Below are 14,193 nucleotides of genomic sequence, written 5' to 3' on the forward strand. Positions count from 1 at the left end.
TGCCTGAATGAGTGCTTCATTGGGATCTTTTTGCACAGCTGAACAGTCTCTGTCCATGTTTCTTCCATGGGAAATCAATGATCAGCCATTTATGTAGTGTGAGCTCCTCCTAGAGGTCTCCTCCTGCTCTCTCAATTCCTCAGACAAGCACCATGTATCAGAGAACCCATTGACAACCTTCAGACAATCCCCAAACAACCTTCTACCAGCAAAAGCGGGATGGGGAGGACAGGGAGTTACAGAGCGAGAGAGCTAACATTTGGGAATCAACTCGAGATCAACTTTGCTCGTGAAGGTAACTCGACGATAAGGTTAGTCAGGAAAACATAACACTCATGAGGAATATAGATGGATGCAGAAGAGGAAGAACAGAGGAAGGTGGGATGAAGAGCAGCCAAAATGTCTGGATTTATCCCCCAGAGTCTAGTGGTCCCTCACTAAAGAGGTCTGGATTATCCCCCAGAGTCTAGTGGTCCCTCACTAAAGAGGTCTGGATTATCCCCCAGAGTCTAGTGGTCCCTCGCTAAAGAGGTCTGGATTTATCCCCCAGAGTCTAGTGGTCCCTCGCTAAAGAGGTCTGGATTTATCCCCCAGAGTCTAGTGGTCCCTCGCTAAAGAAGTCTGGATTTATCCCCAGAGTCTAGTGGTCCCTCACTAAAGAGGTCTGGATTATCCCCCAGAGTCTAGTGGTCCCTCGCTAAAGAAGTCTGGATTTATCCCCCAGAGTCTAGTGGTCCCTCGCTAAAGAGGTCTGGATTATCCCCAGAGTCTAGTGGTCCCTCACTAAAGAGGTCTGGATTATCCCCCAGAGTCTAGTGGTCCCTCACTAAAGAGGTCTGGATTATCCCCCAGAGTCTAGTGGTCCCTCGCTAAAGAGGTCTGGATTATCCCCAGAGTCTAGTGGTCCCTCACTAAAGAGGTCTGGATTATCCCCAGAGTCTAGTGGTCCCTCACTAAAGAGGTCTGGATTATCCCCCAGAGTCTAGTGGTCCCTCACTAAAGAGGTCTGGATTATCCCCCAGAGTCTAGTGGTCCCTTGCTAAAGAGGTCTGGATTATCCCCCAGAGTCTAGTGGTCCCTCGCTAAAGAGGTCTGGATTAACCCCCAGAGTCTAGTGGTCCCTCACTAAAGAGGTCTGGATTAACCCCCAGAGTCTAGTGGTCCCTCACTAAAGAGGTCTGGATTAACCCCCAGAGTCTAGTGGTCCCTCACTAAAGATACAGCAGACTAGGGGCTCATTTGATATGTATAATAATGATGTATAAAACTACAAGTGTGAGGATGTTTCATACAGGCTGCATGTACATCAAATGGGTTGGTGTGCGTAGGCCTGAACGTAGGCCTGAACGTAGGCCTGAACTCAGGCCTGAACGTAGGCCTGAACGTAGGCCTGAACGTAGGCCTGAACGTAGGCCTGAACGTAGGCCTGAACGTCCTGCAGTACGCCAGTGGCTGCTACAACTAGATATTTTTATAACAGTTTTTGGTTGTCGATTACCCCCCTTTGAGGGGGAACAGTGGTGGGAACACAATGAGAAAACAAGGGGCAGCTTCATCCCAGCCAAGACACAGGATTAGGTGTGTACACACACACACACACACACACACACACACACACACGTGTGTTCTGAGGGGAGTCTCAACAGGCGACTACTATTACATATACCTAGACGAGGAATGATTCCCAAGGATGAATCAATAAAACCCAAAATAATCTTGCCTGCAGCCTTGTGGAATCCAAGTTGTTTTCATCCCACTCTCAACATCGTTTAAATAAATGTCACCCACCACACCTCCCATTTGGTTTATAGGCTTGTCAGTCTCCACGGTAACTGCCAGCTAACAGCCCACCTTCCCTCTTCGCTCCAGGGTGAAGTTTGCCCTAGATTGCAGATCATGGTCAGTTGAATCATTTCCCTACTAATGGTTAAAGTTAGGATTGGGGGAAGGGGAAGCTCAACCTAGAGGGTAGTGGTGCAGACACTCTGGGGACCTGAGTGGGCTGCTAAATGCAGTAAGTTGGTGCTTACCAACGTCATCCCCCCCGAGCCATTCCCCCTATGGATCTTTTCAGCACGACCACACCCAATTTATCTAATCAACTAAATCATGAATCAGGTGAGCTTGTGGCAGAATAGAACTAACAGAACAAATATTTGTACATCATTTAAATCTTGTTGAATGTCGGGCAGGCCCTGAGTACTGGGTTGGGAAACACTGGTCGAGGTAATGCCATCCTTAAAACGGTCATCCTTCCTCCCCCAATCGAAGAACGTCTACTGGATTTGGTTCAGGGGGAAGTGTTGAGATGTTTGATATAATGCGCATGGCAAGGCCCTGCTATGTGGATTTTTCATCGTCTCTGCCCTATGGGCCAGATGAACCCGTTCCATAATGTGATAGATGCCACAAATGCCAGGTGCAGACATCCCCGTGAAAAAAAAACAGCTCGTATCCCTTATATTCTCAACAGACGTATTTAGTTAGGGAAGTTGGTAAAGATGACTCACCCCAATTGGTCCACAAGGTCCCAGAGGACGTTGGGTGTGGGCATGAGAGGTGAGCCATCGTACAGAACCACAGAGGCCCCTATGGCCAGCGACGTCACCAGCCAGTTCCACATCATCCAGCCCGTCTGATGGAAACAAGAGGGGAAGGGACCGTCAGGAAACACCCAGGCTTCCCTCTGCATCCCACCCTCATAGGCCCATGGTAGGAATGCAAAAGAGAGCATATTTGTGGAGTGTGTGTGTGTGTGTGACGTACGTGATTGCATCTGTTCTGTAAAAAAAATGTTGCTACCCTTCTGTGTGTAAGGAATGAATTCCACTGTGATTTCTCTGGTACCTCTGTCAGTACGTGGCTGTCAATTACATTGTGGCGAGGTTGCACTTTTCATCAGTCTTGACCTTTCCCCAAAGGTTTTCAACCACTTGACGAATAGGATTCTAACTTTAGCATCCTGTGTGTTTGTGGTCTTTGAAGAAAAAGAAAAAAAAAAAAAAAGTCTGATTGGTTAGTTACTTGTCAACCTGTATTCTGACTGGCAAAACAGGTTGCGAATACCTCTTTTTTTTTTTTGTGGGGGGGTGTCATTGGGACGTTTTGTGTTGACGACTTGATCAGGTTATAATGGGATGTTTTGTCAACTTGTGGTGTTAGCGACGACAGGAAGACTATTTTGATCTGACAAGATGACTCACCGTGGTGTAGTAGATGACGACATCACTGCTGGTCACGTTGCCATGGAGAACGTGCTCTTTTAGATGCTGGATAAGCGTCCCCTACGGGGAAGGAGAGAGACAGAGTTAACATGACGAGCGACAGAGATATATTCCCCCCCCCCCTTCTGGTCATCTTGACCTCTGGCTCCCTCGAGTCATTTGTTTGTCTTAGTTATTTTAATCAAACAGTGAGGTCCTGATTGCTCTGGAGCAGCTTTTCATCAAGGATCTCTCTGTACTTTGCTTCGTTCATCTTACCCTCGATCCTGGTCAAACATCCCCACAGCATGATGCTTCACTGTAGGGATGTGCCTCGGCACAATCCTGTCTCGGAGCTCTACGGACAATTCCTTTGACCTCATGGTTGTGTGCCTTTCCAAATCATGTCCAATCAATGAAATTTAACACAGGTGGATTGAAATCAAGCTAAATAAACATTGAAGATCTGATCAATGTAAACAGGACGCAACTGAGCTCAGGGTCAGAATAGTTAGGTCAAACATTTCTAAAAACCCGTTTTCGCTTGGTCATTATGGGGTATTGGACATATATTGATAAGGACTTTAAAAAATATATTTTAGAATAAGGCTGTAACGTAACAAAATGTGGAAAAAGGGGTCTGAATATTTTAGGAATGCACTGTATGGAAAAATACACATTTGAAAATGGTTCTTTCAACCAATCAATTGGTCAGACGACTGTCAGTCGATTAATATATAGATTTTTAAAGTTAGGGACAGCCCTAAGCTAAATAACAAACTAAAGAAGCTTGACAGCTACCTAACCCTGTTGCCCCAAGCTGACGTTATAAGCAGCTGGCTAGCTTCATCTGACTAGTGTGGCTGGACCGGAACAGGTCCGTCCAGCATCAACCAAAGACGCACACAATTTTAGATGATGACACCTACAGTTGAAGTCAAAAGTTTACATACACTTAGATTGGAGTCATTAAGACTCGTTTTTCAACCACTCCACAAATTTCTTGTTAACAAACTATAGTTTTGGCAAGTCGGTTAGGACATCTACTTTGTGCATGACACAAGTCATTTTTCCAATAATTGTTTACAGACAGATTATTACACTTATAATTCACTGTATCACAATTCCAGTGAGTCAGAAGTTGACTGTGCCTTTAAACAGCTTGGAAATGTCCAGAAAATTACGTCATGGCTTTAGAAGCTTCTGATAGGCTAACTGACATAATTTGAGTCAATTGGAGGTGTACCTGTGGATGTATTTCAAGGCCTACCTTAAAACTCAGTGCCTCTTTGTGTGACATCATGGGAAAATCTAAAGAAATCAGCCAAGACCTCAGAAAAATAAAAATTGTAGACCTCCACAAGTCTGGTTCATCCTTGGGAGCAATTTCCAAACGCCTGAAGGTACCACATTCATCTGTACAAACAATAGTACGCAAGTATAAACACCATGGGACCACACAGCTGTCATGCCGCTCAGGAAGGAGACACGTTGTCTCCTGGAGATGAATGTACTTTGGTGCAAAAAGTGCAAATCAATCCCAGAATAACAAAAAAGGACCCTGAGAAGATGCTGGAGGAAACAGGTACAAAAGTATCAAAAACCACAGTAAAACGAGTCCTATTTCGACATAACCTGAAAGGCCGCTCAGCAAGGAAGAAACCACTGCTCCAAAACTGCCATAACAAAGCCAGACTACATTTTGCAACTGCACATGGGGACAAAGATTGTACTTTTTGGGGAATTGTCCTCTGGTTTGATGAAACAAAAAAAGAACTGTCTGGCCATAATGACCATCATTATGTTTGGAGGAAAAGGGGGAGGCTTGCAAGCCGAAGAACACCATCCCAACTGTTGAGTCTTTGGCTATGCCGGATTAAGTGATACGACATGCTATTCTATAAAATCATTTTGCCGTAATTAATATTACCCGATTGAGCTAATCATGTAAATGTAATTAACGAGAGTCGGGGCACCCCAAAATAATATTTATAGAGCTGTTATCTTCCGAATAAACTCTTAAAGACCTAGTAATATTTTACATCAATAGCAGTCGATATTAATCGTCATCTTAATTCAGTCTCAACTAAGAATTTACAACTTTCAGATATCTGCACGAACCCTGGCTAACAAGTTGAATCAGCAATACAAAATTGGGTTTAATTATTTATTTGCTAAATACCTAACACATACAAATAATTAATCATAACTTGATTACAAATTACGTCATAAAGGAAAACGTCCCTAGCGGGCGGAACAGATATGACAGATTGTTACACAAAAGAAAAGGGGCTGGGTTTGAGTGAAAGAGCGGGAAGACTGAGGAACAAAGGGAAGAAGCTGTGCTATCGTAAATACAGTATCTTATGCATTATAAATTACCGCCCATTTGGAAAAGGAAAATGCAATAAATATTTACTCTGAGCTGCGCTTCAGTAGGTTGGTGGTAGATGGAAGGCCGTATTGCCAAACCGAGTACTTTGTCCTTTGAAGAAAGTCTCTGGTGGTCAATTGGATACGTTGTAGTAACGTTGTTGTGTGATAGATGGGATACTCTTGTCTGTTCCTTCCTAACCCTCAGCTGCTGTTGCTAACTCAACGGCTGGGAGGTATCACTTCTGTAGTGAATAAGAGTTCAAAGTTCATACCATTCGCAACCAAAGCTCACGCTGATGTTGGCTTCATTCTGTAGTTATCATCTGAACCATTCTGACATTGGACCGTCATCCTCGGAGGTTTATTGTCGTCGAGGCTTTATATATGAGAGGGCGTGTTTGAAAAGTTTTATAACCCATGCACTAACCCCTGGTCCAGTAGGAGTGCTGATCTAGAATGAGGTGTCTTGTCCATATCATCTGGTTCATTATGATCTAAAAGGCTAAACTGACCCTACAGTAGATCAGCTCTGTATAGGCCCTGGACTGAGAGGCACCTCTCTCCAAAGTCGCTAGTTCACTTTTCTACTACATAAACGTACCACGTGCGTCCAACCAAGATGGCCTGAGAGTGTCTCGACATGTTGATTTTCCTTTCCTGAACATTCCAATATATTTTGACACAAACACATCAAAGTCTTTCTTTCCTGAAAACAAAGAGATCGTTGGCATCGTTTAAACAGCGTTTAGTCAAATTATGGAAATTTAGATTTTTTTTTCAATTATATTTTTCAGTGTGTGTAGCCTAAATGTCCCAGTCTGGGAAAATAGGCTAGCTAATAATGTCAGTGCAGCCCTCAACGTTCCTACATTGTCCTTATGCTAGCCTGAGGAAGAAAAAAATAAAGTTGACATCCCTGACACAACGGAACCCCTCTGTCTCTTATCTAAGTGTGCATTGGCAGAAGGACTTTTGGCGTTTAAGTGACTGTGTGAGTGCCAGGGCCGTTGGAGCCGGAGGGGGGGTAAGTAATTACAAGATGAGGAGAGCGGGATGAGAAGTGTATGCGGAGAGCGTGCTCCGATGCCTGATTTGTGAGAGAGATGCCATGCCTCTTCTCTTGTTTCCATAGCGGGCGATGTTTGGGTTTGACAGCATTCCTAACAAAGCCTAACAAGGTGCCTCTAGTGCCAGTTTAATTGCCTGTGCTGGCGGGCACCACCAGAGTCGAATGCCGCATAACTATCTAATTATCCGGAGAAGGGGTGGAGAGGGAAAGAGAGCGAGAGAGAACGAAGAGGAAATTGTATAATGCAAGGAAAGAGGACTCAGAGGGAGGGAGACCGAGAGAAGCTAAAAGTGGTGTCGAAACCCTCAAACACACACGGATGTCTGAACTAACAAGTGAACTTAGTGTGTGGGGGGGGGGGCAGGAAATGTCAATTGTTTCCCCCCTTAAAGGCTAAATGATTGTGAATTAGACATACAGTACACTCCAGTGTTTTTAAACAGCTCGCCATAACTAAAAACATCCAGTCATCTGCTCCAGCCTTATTCCATCCATTTAAAATGGTGTTGTCTACAGTTTATTTCCCTGTGTACAGAACTGATCCCTAATAAACATAGATCACACTTATGCTCAGATTAATACACCTCTATAAAAACAGGCCTTTATGTGACAAACAGACCGGGGAAAAAAAAAATGGGAAAAGTTTGTCTGATGGACAGTTGCTGCCATCTGGTGGAAGAAACCAGGGCAGTGTTGTGGCCTATATGGAATTTGTAGCAAGGATGTTGTTTGAATGTTGTTTTAATTTAGGAATAATAACTGTTTTAAAAAGTCACACGGTGATGCACCCAACAATGCAGGATAGTTGCTTTGGTTTGGCATTTCTTCTGGAATGTTATGTATTTTCGGAATCCTACTTTGTGTTCCAATGTCTGCTGGAGTTCAGTGTGATGTGGGTGACAGAAGTGTGTACAGATGAGGTCTGACCCAGCAGCCATATGCGTGCGTGGGTATCAGAGAGACAGCTGTATCTTACCCCTGCCGAGTGCACCATACACTTGGGGGATCCGGTGGTCCCAGAGGAGTACATGATAAACAGGGGGTGAGAGAAGGGCAGCTGCTCAAACTCCAGCTGAGGGGCCTGGTCCCCCTCCTTCCCTGTGGCCAAAAAGTCATCCAGATACACACTGGGAGGGAGAGAAAAAGAAGAGATGTAGACATGGTAAAAGAGTAAAAACAGGAAGGGGAGGTTAAAAAGAGACAACTCAGATAAATGTTTAGCCCAAGTGGGAGAGACTGCAAGACTATTAGTTATATTGAAGAAAATTAACATACCAAACACTTCACATTAGGTAAACGAGGGTAAACGAGAAAACACAGAAAGTACATCCCAAACTGCACCTTATGTCCTATATTAGAGCACTACGTTTGACCAGCACCCATAAAAGGGTCAACCTGACTCAGTCAGAAATACACACCTATTAGGGATCCTGGAAAGATCAGTGTCTTGTTTGCTTCGTACGTAGGGAATGACAACCACCTTCTGGAGATCGGGCAGTCCTTTGAACAGACCGTGGTAGTGACATTATACACCCCAATACTAACTAACCACACACACACACACAAAGGACCCAGAAACAAGGCATTGCACTACCTTTGGCCACACTGTGTAGTTTCTCCATGTGGTCGTGCTGTTTGCCGTTGTACACCACCGCTGCAACTGAGAAGATGAGTTTTGGCTGGATCTGAGAGAACCTGTCCAACACACCCTGAGAGAGAGCGAGCACAGAGACAGAGAGAGCGAGCACAGAGACAGAGAGAGCGAGCACAGAGACAGAGAGAGCGAGCACAGAGACAGAGAGAGCGAGCACAGAGACAGAGAGAGCGAGCACAGAGACAGAGAGAGCGAGCACAGAGACAGAGAGAGCGAGCACAGAGACAGAGAGAGCGAGCACAGAGACAGAGAGAGCGAGCACAGAGACAGAGAGAGCGAGCACAGAGACAGAGAGAGCGAGCACAGAGAGAGAGAGTAATGTGGTCCTCAGTATGGACATTAGTCAGAAGGTTTCTAATGAGCACGGAGCATGCATACAGTACCAACTGGGCCGTAGACACATGAGGAAATAAGTCTGGTTTTCAACTTCCTGTTGACAGTTAGAATAGTAGAATACACAACGTGCACCAGTATCTCCCCACTTGTTATCTGTCACTCAAAGAAAAGTCACCCCAATTAGACCATGTTAGTAAAAAAAAATATATTTTTTAAATGTAGATTGGTCAAATTAGTCTAGCCAGCTATCATGGAAAAATTCAAAACTAGGCACGGGGTGCCCCCTGACCTCCAGGGTGCCCCCACAGATTTTGTTAGTCACTCTCACTCAGCTTATGCCATGTTAATATATTATCTACGGCAAAATGTGCAGAAATATTAGCTGTAGAAATAGAAAAAAGTTTTGTAAAGAAAATGCTTTTTAAAAAAACCTCTGCTAACAGATCCCTGTGAACTTAATCAATTATAGTTTTTAATCCTGGTGCGGAGTTAATGGGTAGCGGCTAATAGCTAATAGGCTGTGTGTTTGTAGATCGCCTGAGGTGAACGAAGCTACAGCAACCAATGTGATAATGACTGGGGCCATTTCTACTGTTCTCCACAAAGCATGGAGAGTTTTTAAATTATAAATTTAAAGTAAATTAGCTTAAACTATTTTGAAGTAAGATTTAAAAATGTTCTCCTCAGAGAAGGCCAACTAGACATTCTCTGCTCCTGTGTGAGATATTGTTCTCCTCAGAGAAGGCCAACTAGACATTCTCTGCTCCTGTGTGAGATATTGTTCTCCTCAGAGAAGGCCAACTAGACATTCTCTGCTCCTGTGTGAGATATTGTTCTCCTCAGAGAAGGCCAACTAGACATTCTCTGCTCCTGTGTGAGATATTGTTCTCCTCAGAGAAGGCCAACTAGACATTCTCTGCTCCTGTGTGGGATATTGTTCTCCTCAGAGAAGGCCAACTAGACATTCTCTGCTCCTGTGTGGGATATTGTTCTCCTCAGAGAAGGCCAACTAGACATTCTCTGCTCCTGTGTGAGATATTGTTCTCCTCAGAGAAGGCCAACTAGACATTCTCTGCTCCTGTGTGAGATATTGTTCTCCTCAGAGAAGGCCAACTAGACATTCTCTGCTCCTGTGTGAGATATTGTTCTCCTCAGAGAAGGCCAACTAGACATTCTCTGCTCCTGTGTGAGATATTGTTCTCCTCAGAGAAGGCCAACTAGACATTCTCTGCTCCTGTGTGAGATATTGTTCTCCTCAGAGAAGGCCAACTAGACATTCTCTGCTCCTGTGTGGGATATTGTTCTCCTCAGAGAAGGCCAACTAGACATTCTCTGCTCCTGTGTGAGATATTGTTCTCCTCAGAGAAGGCCAACTAGACATTCTCTGCTCCTGTGTGAGATATTGTTCTCCCTGTTTGCAAACTAGTAATTTCTTCTTGATATTATCAACAAGTGCTCTTCCTTGTTCACCTGGAAATAACTATTCCACACAGTCAGCTAGGGAACTGTGACCCAAATCATCCGAAACGGCAGTGAAACACTACAATTAGACAAGACTCTCTCTTTAGTTTTACATACAAGCCATACCTAACGTGCATTTTGACGATGCTGATGTGCTACAATGCTTGGTGTTGAAATACTCTTTTCGCCACAAGGGGGCAGTAAAAGATCAGAGACAGTCCCAAAAGTACTGTATATCCAACTAGGGGCCATAACAGAGCTAACACCCCCCCCAGGAGCCATTAGCAAGACAAACAAAGTACTATTCCTAAATTGGAGGAAACCCTCACCTGCCCATTAACCTGGACTGCTGACCTAGACCCTCTTATACCCCCTCCCTCACTTCCCCGTGGTCAAAAGTGGTGGACTGAACGGGGAATAGGGCGTGGTGGTGGACTGGACGGGGAATAGGGCGTGGTGGTAGGGCGTCATAAGATGCAGTCGAGGTCATCCTTACATTGACTCCAAAGTCCACAGATGTGGACGACCAGATGGCCCCGATGCTGGCCGCAGCCAACATGGCCTCCACCGCATGGATCCCATTGGGTAGATAGCCTGAGAGAGCGACAGAGAGAGGAGAGAAAGAAAGGAGAGGAAAAAGAGATGATTTATTGTAGAGGGCATTCAAATGATCAATGTTACAATAACTCATGAATCCTTTCAGTCAGGACGCCATCTCCCTTGTGACTCACCAGGACACAAATCTAATTTCATAGGGTGGAGAGAAACCAGCAGCATATGGAACTGGATTAAGGACAGGTCGTGGGACAGAGAGCAGGATTAAGGACAGGTCGTGGTACAGAGAGCAGGATTAAGGACAGGTCGTGGTACAGAGAACTGGATTAAGGACAGGTCGTGGTAGAGAGAACTGGATAAAGGACAGGTCGTGGTAGAGAGCAGGATAAAGGACTGGTCGTGGTTCAGAGAGCAGGATAAAGGACTGGTCGTGGGACAGAGAGCAGGTCGTGGGACAGCGAGCAGGTCATGGGACAGGTCGTGGGACAGAGAGCAGGATAAAGGACAGCGAGCAGGTCGTGGGACAGAGAGCAGGATAAAGGACAGGTCATGGTAGAGAGCAGGATTAAGGACAGGTCGTGGTTCAGAGAACTGGATTAAGGACAGGTCGTGGTAGAGAGCAGGATAAAGGACAGGTCGTGGGACAGAGAGCAGGATTAAGGACAGGTCGTGGGACAGAGAGCAGGATTAAGGACAGGTCGTGGGACAGAGAGCAGGATAAAGGACAGGTCGTGGTACAGAGAACTGGATAAAGGACAGGTCGTGGTACAGAGAGCAGGATAAAGGACAGGTCGTGGTACAGAGAGCAGGATTAAGGACAGGTCGTGGTACAGAGAACTGGATTAAGGACAGGTCGTGGTACAGAGAACTGGATTAAGGACAGGTCGTGGTACAGAGAACTGGATTAAGGACAGGTCATGGTACAGAGAACTGGATAAAGGACAGGTCGTGGTAGAGAGCAGGATAAAGGACAGGTCGTGGGACAGAGAGCAGGATAAAGGACAGGTCGTGGTACAGAGAGCAGGATTAAGGACAGGTCGTGGTACAGAGAGCAGGATTAAGGACAGGTCGTGGTACAGAGAGCAGGATTAAGGACAGGTCGTGGTACAGAGAACTGGATTAAGGACAGGTCGTGGTACAGAGAACTGGATAAAGGACAGGTCGTGGTAGAGAGCAGGATAAAGGACAGGTCGTGGTACAGAGAGCAGGATAAAGGACAGGTCGTGGTACAGAGTGAACATCAGCTTGCCTCCGGAAAAAAAAAGTGCTCAAACAGCCCCACAAAAAAAAAAAAAACACCTGCCAAACACCAAAACAAACCTAAAATAAAATGCTGTCTGGGAAGCATACGCTAACTTAGGTGAACAGCAGCCTGTTTAGGTGGCAAAACAAGTATGCCGGCAATGTCAAGCATCGGCCTGCAACCATAACCCTGTCACAAATCACACTGTCGCTGGCTATTGTGTGTTCTGCACGTGTCGGTTTTTCATTACTCGGACTGATTTAGCCGATAGCTGCTTTATTGGAAACCAAAAATGGACTTACATGAACCGTGTAGTTTTACCTAGCGCCTTACAGTGTCTGATAAATCAGGTAACCGGTATGAGCGTGTGTCTGAGCTAGGTTAATCCAGGTAGTCAGTGTGGCGAACGGGCTGACCTGATATCCTGGTGATCAGGTAATCCCCTAACTGGTTTAGAGGCACACAGAGGGGGTAGGGAGAAAGGACACAATCCAAGCTTTAAATTTTAAAAAAAAACAAGAAAGTATAAGCCTTCATGACTGTCTGTAGAGTTGTGACACACACACACACCTTGCACTTACTCGGTGGAAACCTTCAACAGCAAGAGCCACACCTATAGGCTGTCAGACTCTCGCAATCCTGTTCCTGGGACGCCAAGAACTCATTGTTGTTTTGGTCCTCGTACTAACACATTAATCAACTCATCACCAACCCTTTGATTATTTGAAATCAGGTGTGAATAAAAAAAATAAAGAACTGTGCACCCCTTTGGGTCCCCAGGACCAGGACCCACTGGGCCAATTAATGTAGCCTACAACACTGGACTCCATTACGACTAGCTGCCGCCACTGGCAATAGCCTATGGTGATCCTAAAAATAAATTTAAAAACTTTAAAAAACACAATATGTAACCTACAACACAATTATATCGAGTAACCTACTTCCTCCATTCACAAACTAGATGTAACTAGTATGGTAGAGAGAAACTGACTATGATACAGTTGTGAGTGTACAACCATGTTAATGAGCCTCGGGTAATAAGGAAGTGCTAAGAGGACAGTATCAGTCTGAACAATGAGGAAGGCCCGGGAGATAGTCAAGCAGAGATTGGTTGGTCCTCAACAGAAAAGCATGTTGTAGGTATTGCTTGGTTGGGGCATTGATCAAACGCTTTAGATATAGGCCTGGTCAAAGTATCAGTGTCTAACTAAACTCAGCAACAAAAAAGTCCCTTTTTCAGAACCCTGTCTTTCAAAGATAATTTGTAAAAAGCCAAATAACTTCACAGATCATTGTAAAGGGTTTAAACACTTTCCCATGCTTGTTCAATGAACTATAAACAACTAATGAACATGTACCTGTGGAACGGTTAAGACACTGACAGCTTACAGATGGTAGGCAATTAAGGTCACAGTTATGAAAACTTAGGACACTAAAAGAGGCCTTTCTACTGAAAAAGACCAAAAGAAAGATGCCCAGGGTCCCTGCTCATCTGCGTGAACGTGCCTTAGGCATGCTGCAAGGAGGCATGAGGACTGCAGATGTGGCCAGGGCAATATATTGCAATGTCTGTACTGTGAGACGCCTAAGACAGCGCTACAGGGAGACAGGACGGACAGCTGATCGTCCTCGGAGTGCCAGACCACGTGTAACACCTGCACAGGATCGGTACATCCGAACACCACACCTGTCGGTCAGGTACAGGATGCCAACAACTGCCCGAGTTACACCAGGAACGCACAATCCCTCCATGAGTGCTCAGACTGTCAGCAGTAGGCTAAGAGAGGCTGAACTGAGGGTTTGTAGGCCTGTTGTAGGGAAGGTCCTCACCAGACATCACCAGCAACGTCGCCTATGGGCATAAACCCACCGTTGCTGGACCAGACAGGACTGGCAAAAAGTGCTCTTCACTGACGAGTCACGGTTTTGTCTCACCAGGGGTGATGGTTGGATTTGCGTTTATCGTTGAAGGAATGAGCGTTACAGCGAGGCCTGTACTCTGAAGCGGGATCAATTTGGAGGTGGAGGGTCCGTCATGGTCTGTGTGTCGCAGCATCAGACTGAGCTTGTTGTCAATGCAGGCAATCGTCTTCTCTGTAACGCACAGCGTTACAAATCTGGCAAATCTGGTACAGTCAATGAGGAGGAGATGCACTGCAGTACATTGCAGCCACACAAGATACTGACTGTTACTTTTGATTTTGACCCCCCCCCCCTCCTCTTTGTTCAGGGACACATTATTCCATTTCTGTTAGTCACATGTCTGTGGAACTTGTCCAGTTTATGTCTCAGTTGG

At 45.3% G+C, this 14,193-nt stretch overlaps 1 protein-coding gene across 1 annotated transcript in view; it reads right to left on the reverse strand.

The window, feature by feature from the left end:
* aacs (acetoacetyl-CoA synthetase) overlaps nucleotides 1–14,193 on the reverse strand; it is a 47,949-nt gene that overhangs the window by 25,198 nt on the left and 8,558 nt on the right. The window contains exons 5-10 of the mRNA XM_024415222.2: nucleotides 10,596–10,693; nucleotides 8,243–8,357; nucleotides 8,067–8,148; nucleotides 7,625–7,775; nucleotides 3,204–3,284; nucleotides 2,511–2,635 (exon numbers count right to left, since the gene is read on the reverse strand). Of these exons, the coding sequence (XP_024270990.2) occupies nucleotides 2,511–2,635; nucleotides 3,204–3,284; nucleotides 7,625–7,775; nucleotides 8,067–8,148; nucleotides 8,243–8,357; nucleotides 10,596–10,693 (652 nt within the window). The remainder of the gene's footprint in view (nucleotides 1–2,510; nucleotides 2,636–3,203; nucleotides 3,285–7,624; nucleotides 7,776–8,066; nucleotides 8,149–8,242; nucleotides 8,358–10,595; nucleotides 10,694–14,193) is intronic.

This window comes from Oncorhynchus tshawytscha, linkage group LG04 (assembly GCF_018296145.1).
Source record: "Oncorhynchus tshawytscha isolate Ot180627B linkage group LG04, Otsh_v2.0, whole genome shotgun sequence".
Lineage (NCBI taxonomy): Eukaryota > Metazoa > Chordata > Actinopteri > Salmoniformes > Salmonidae > Oncorhynchus > Oncorhynchus tshawytscha.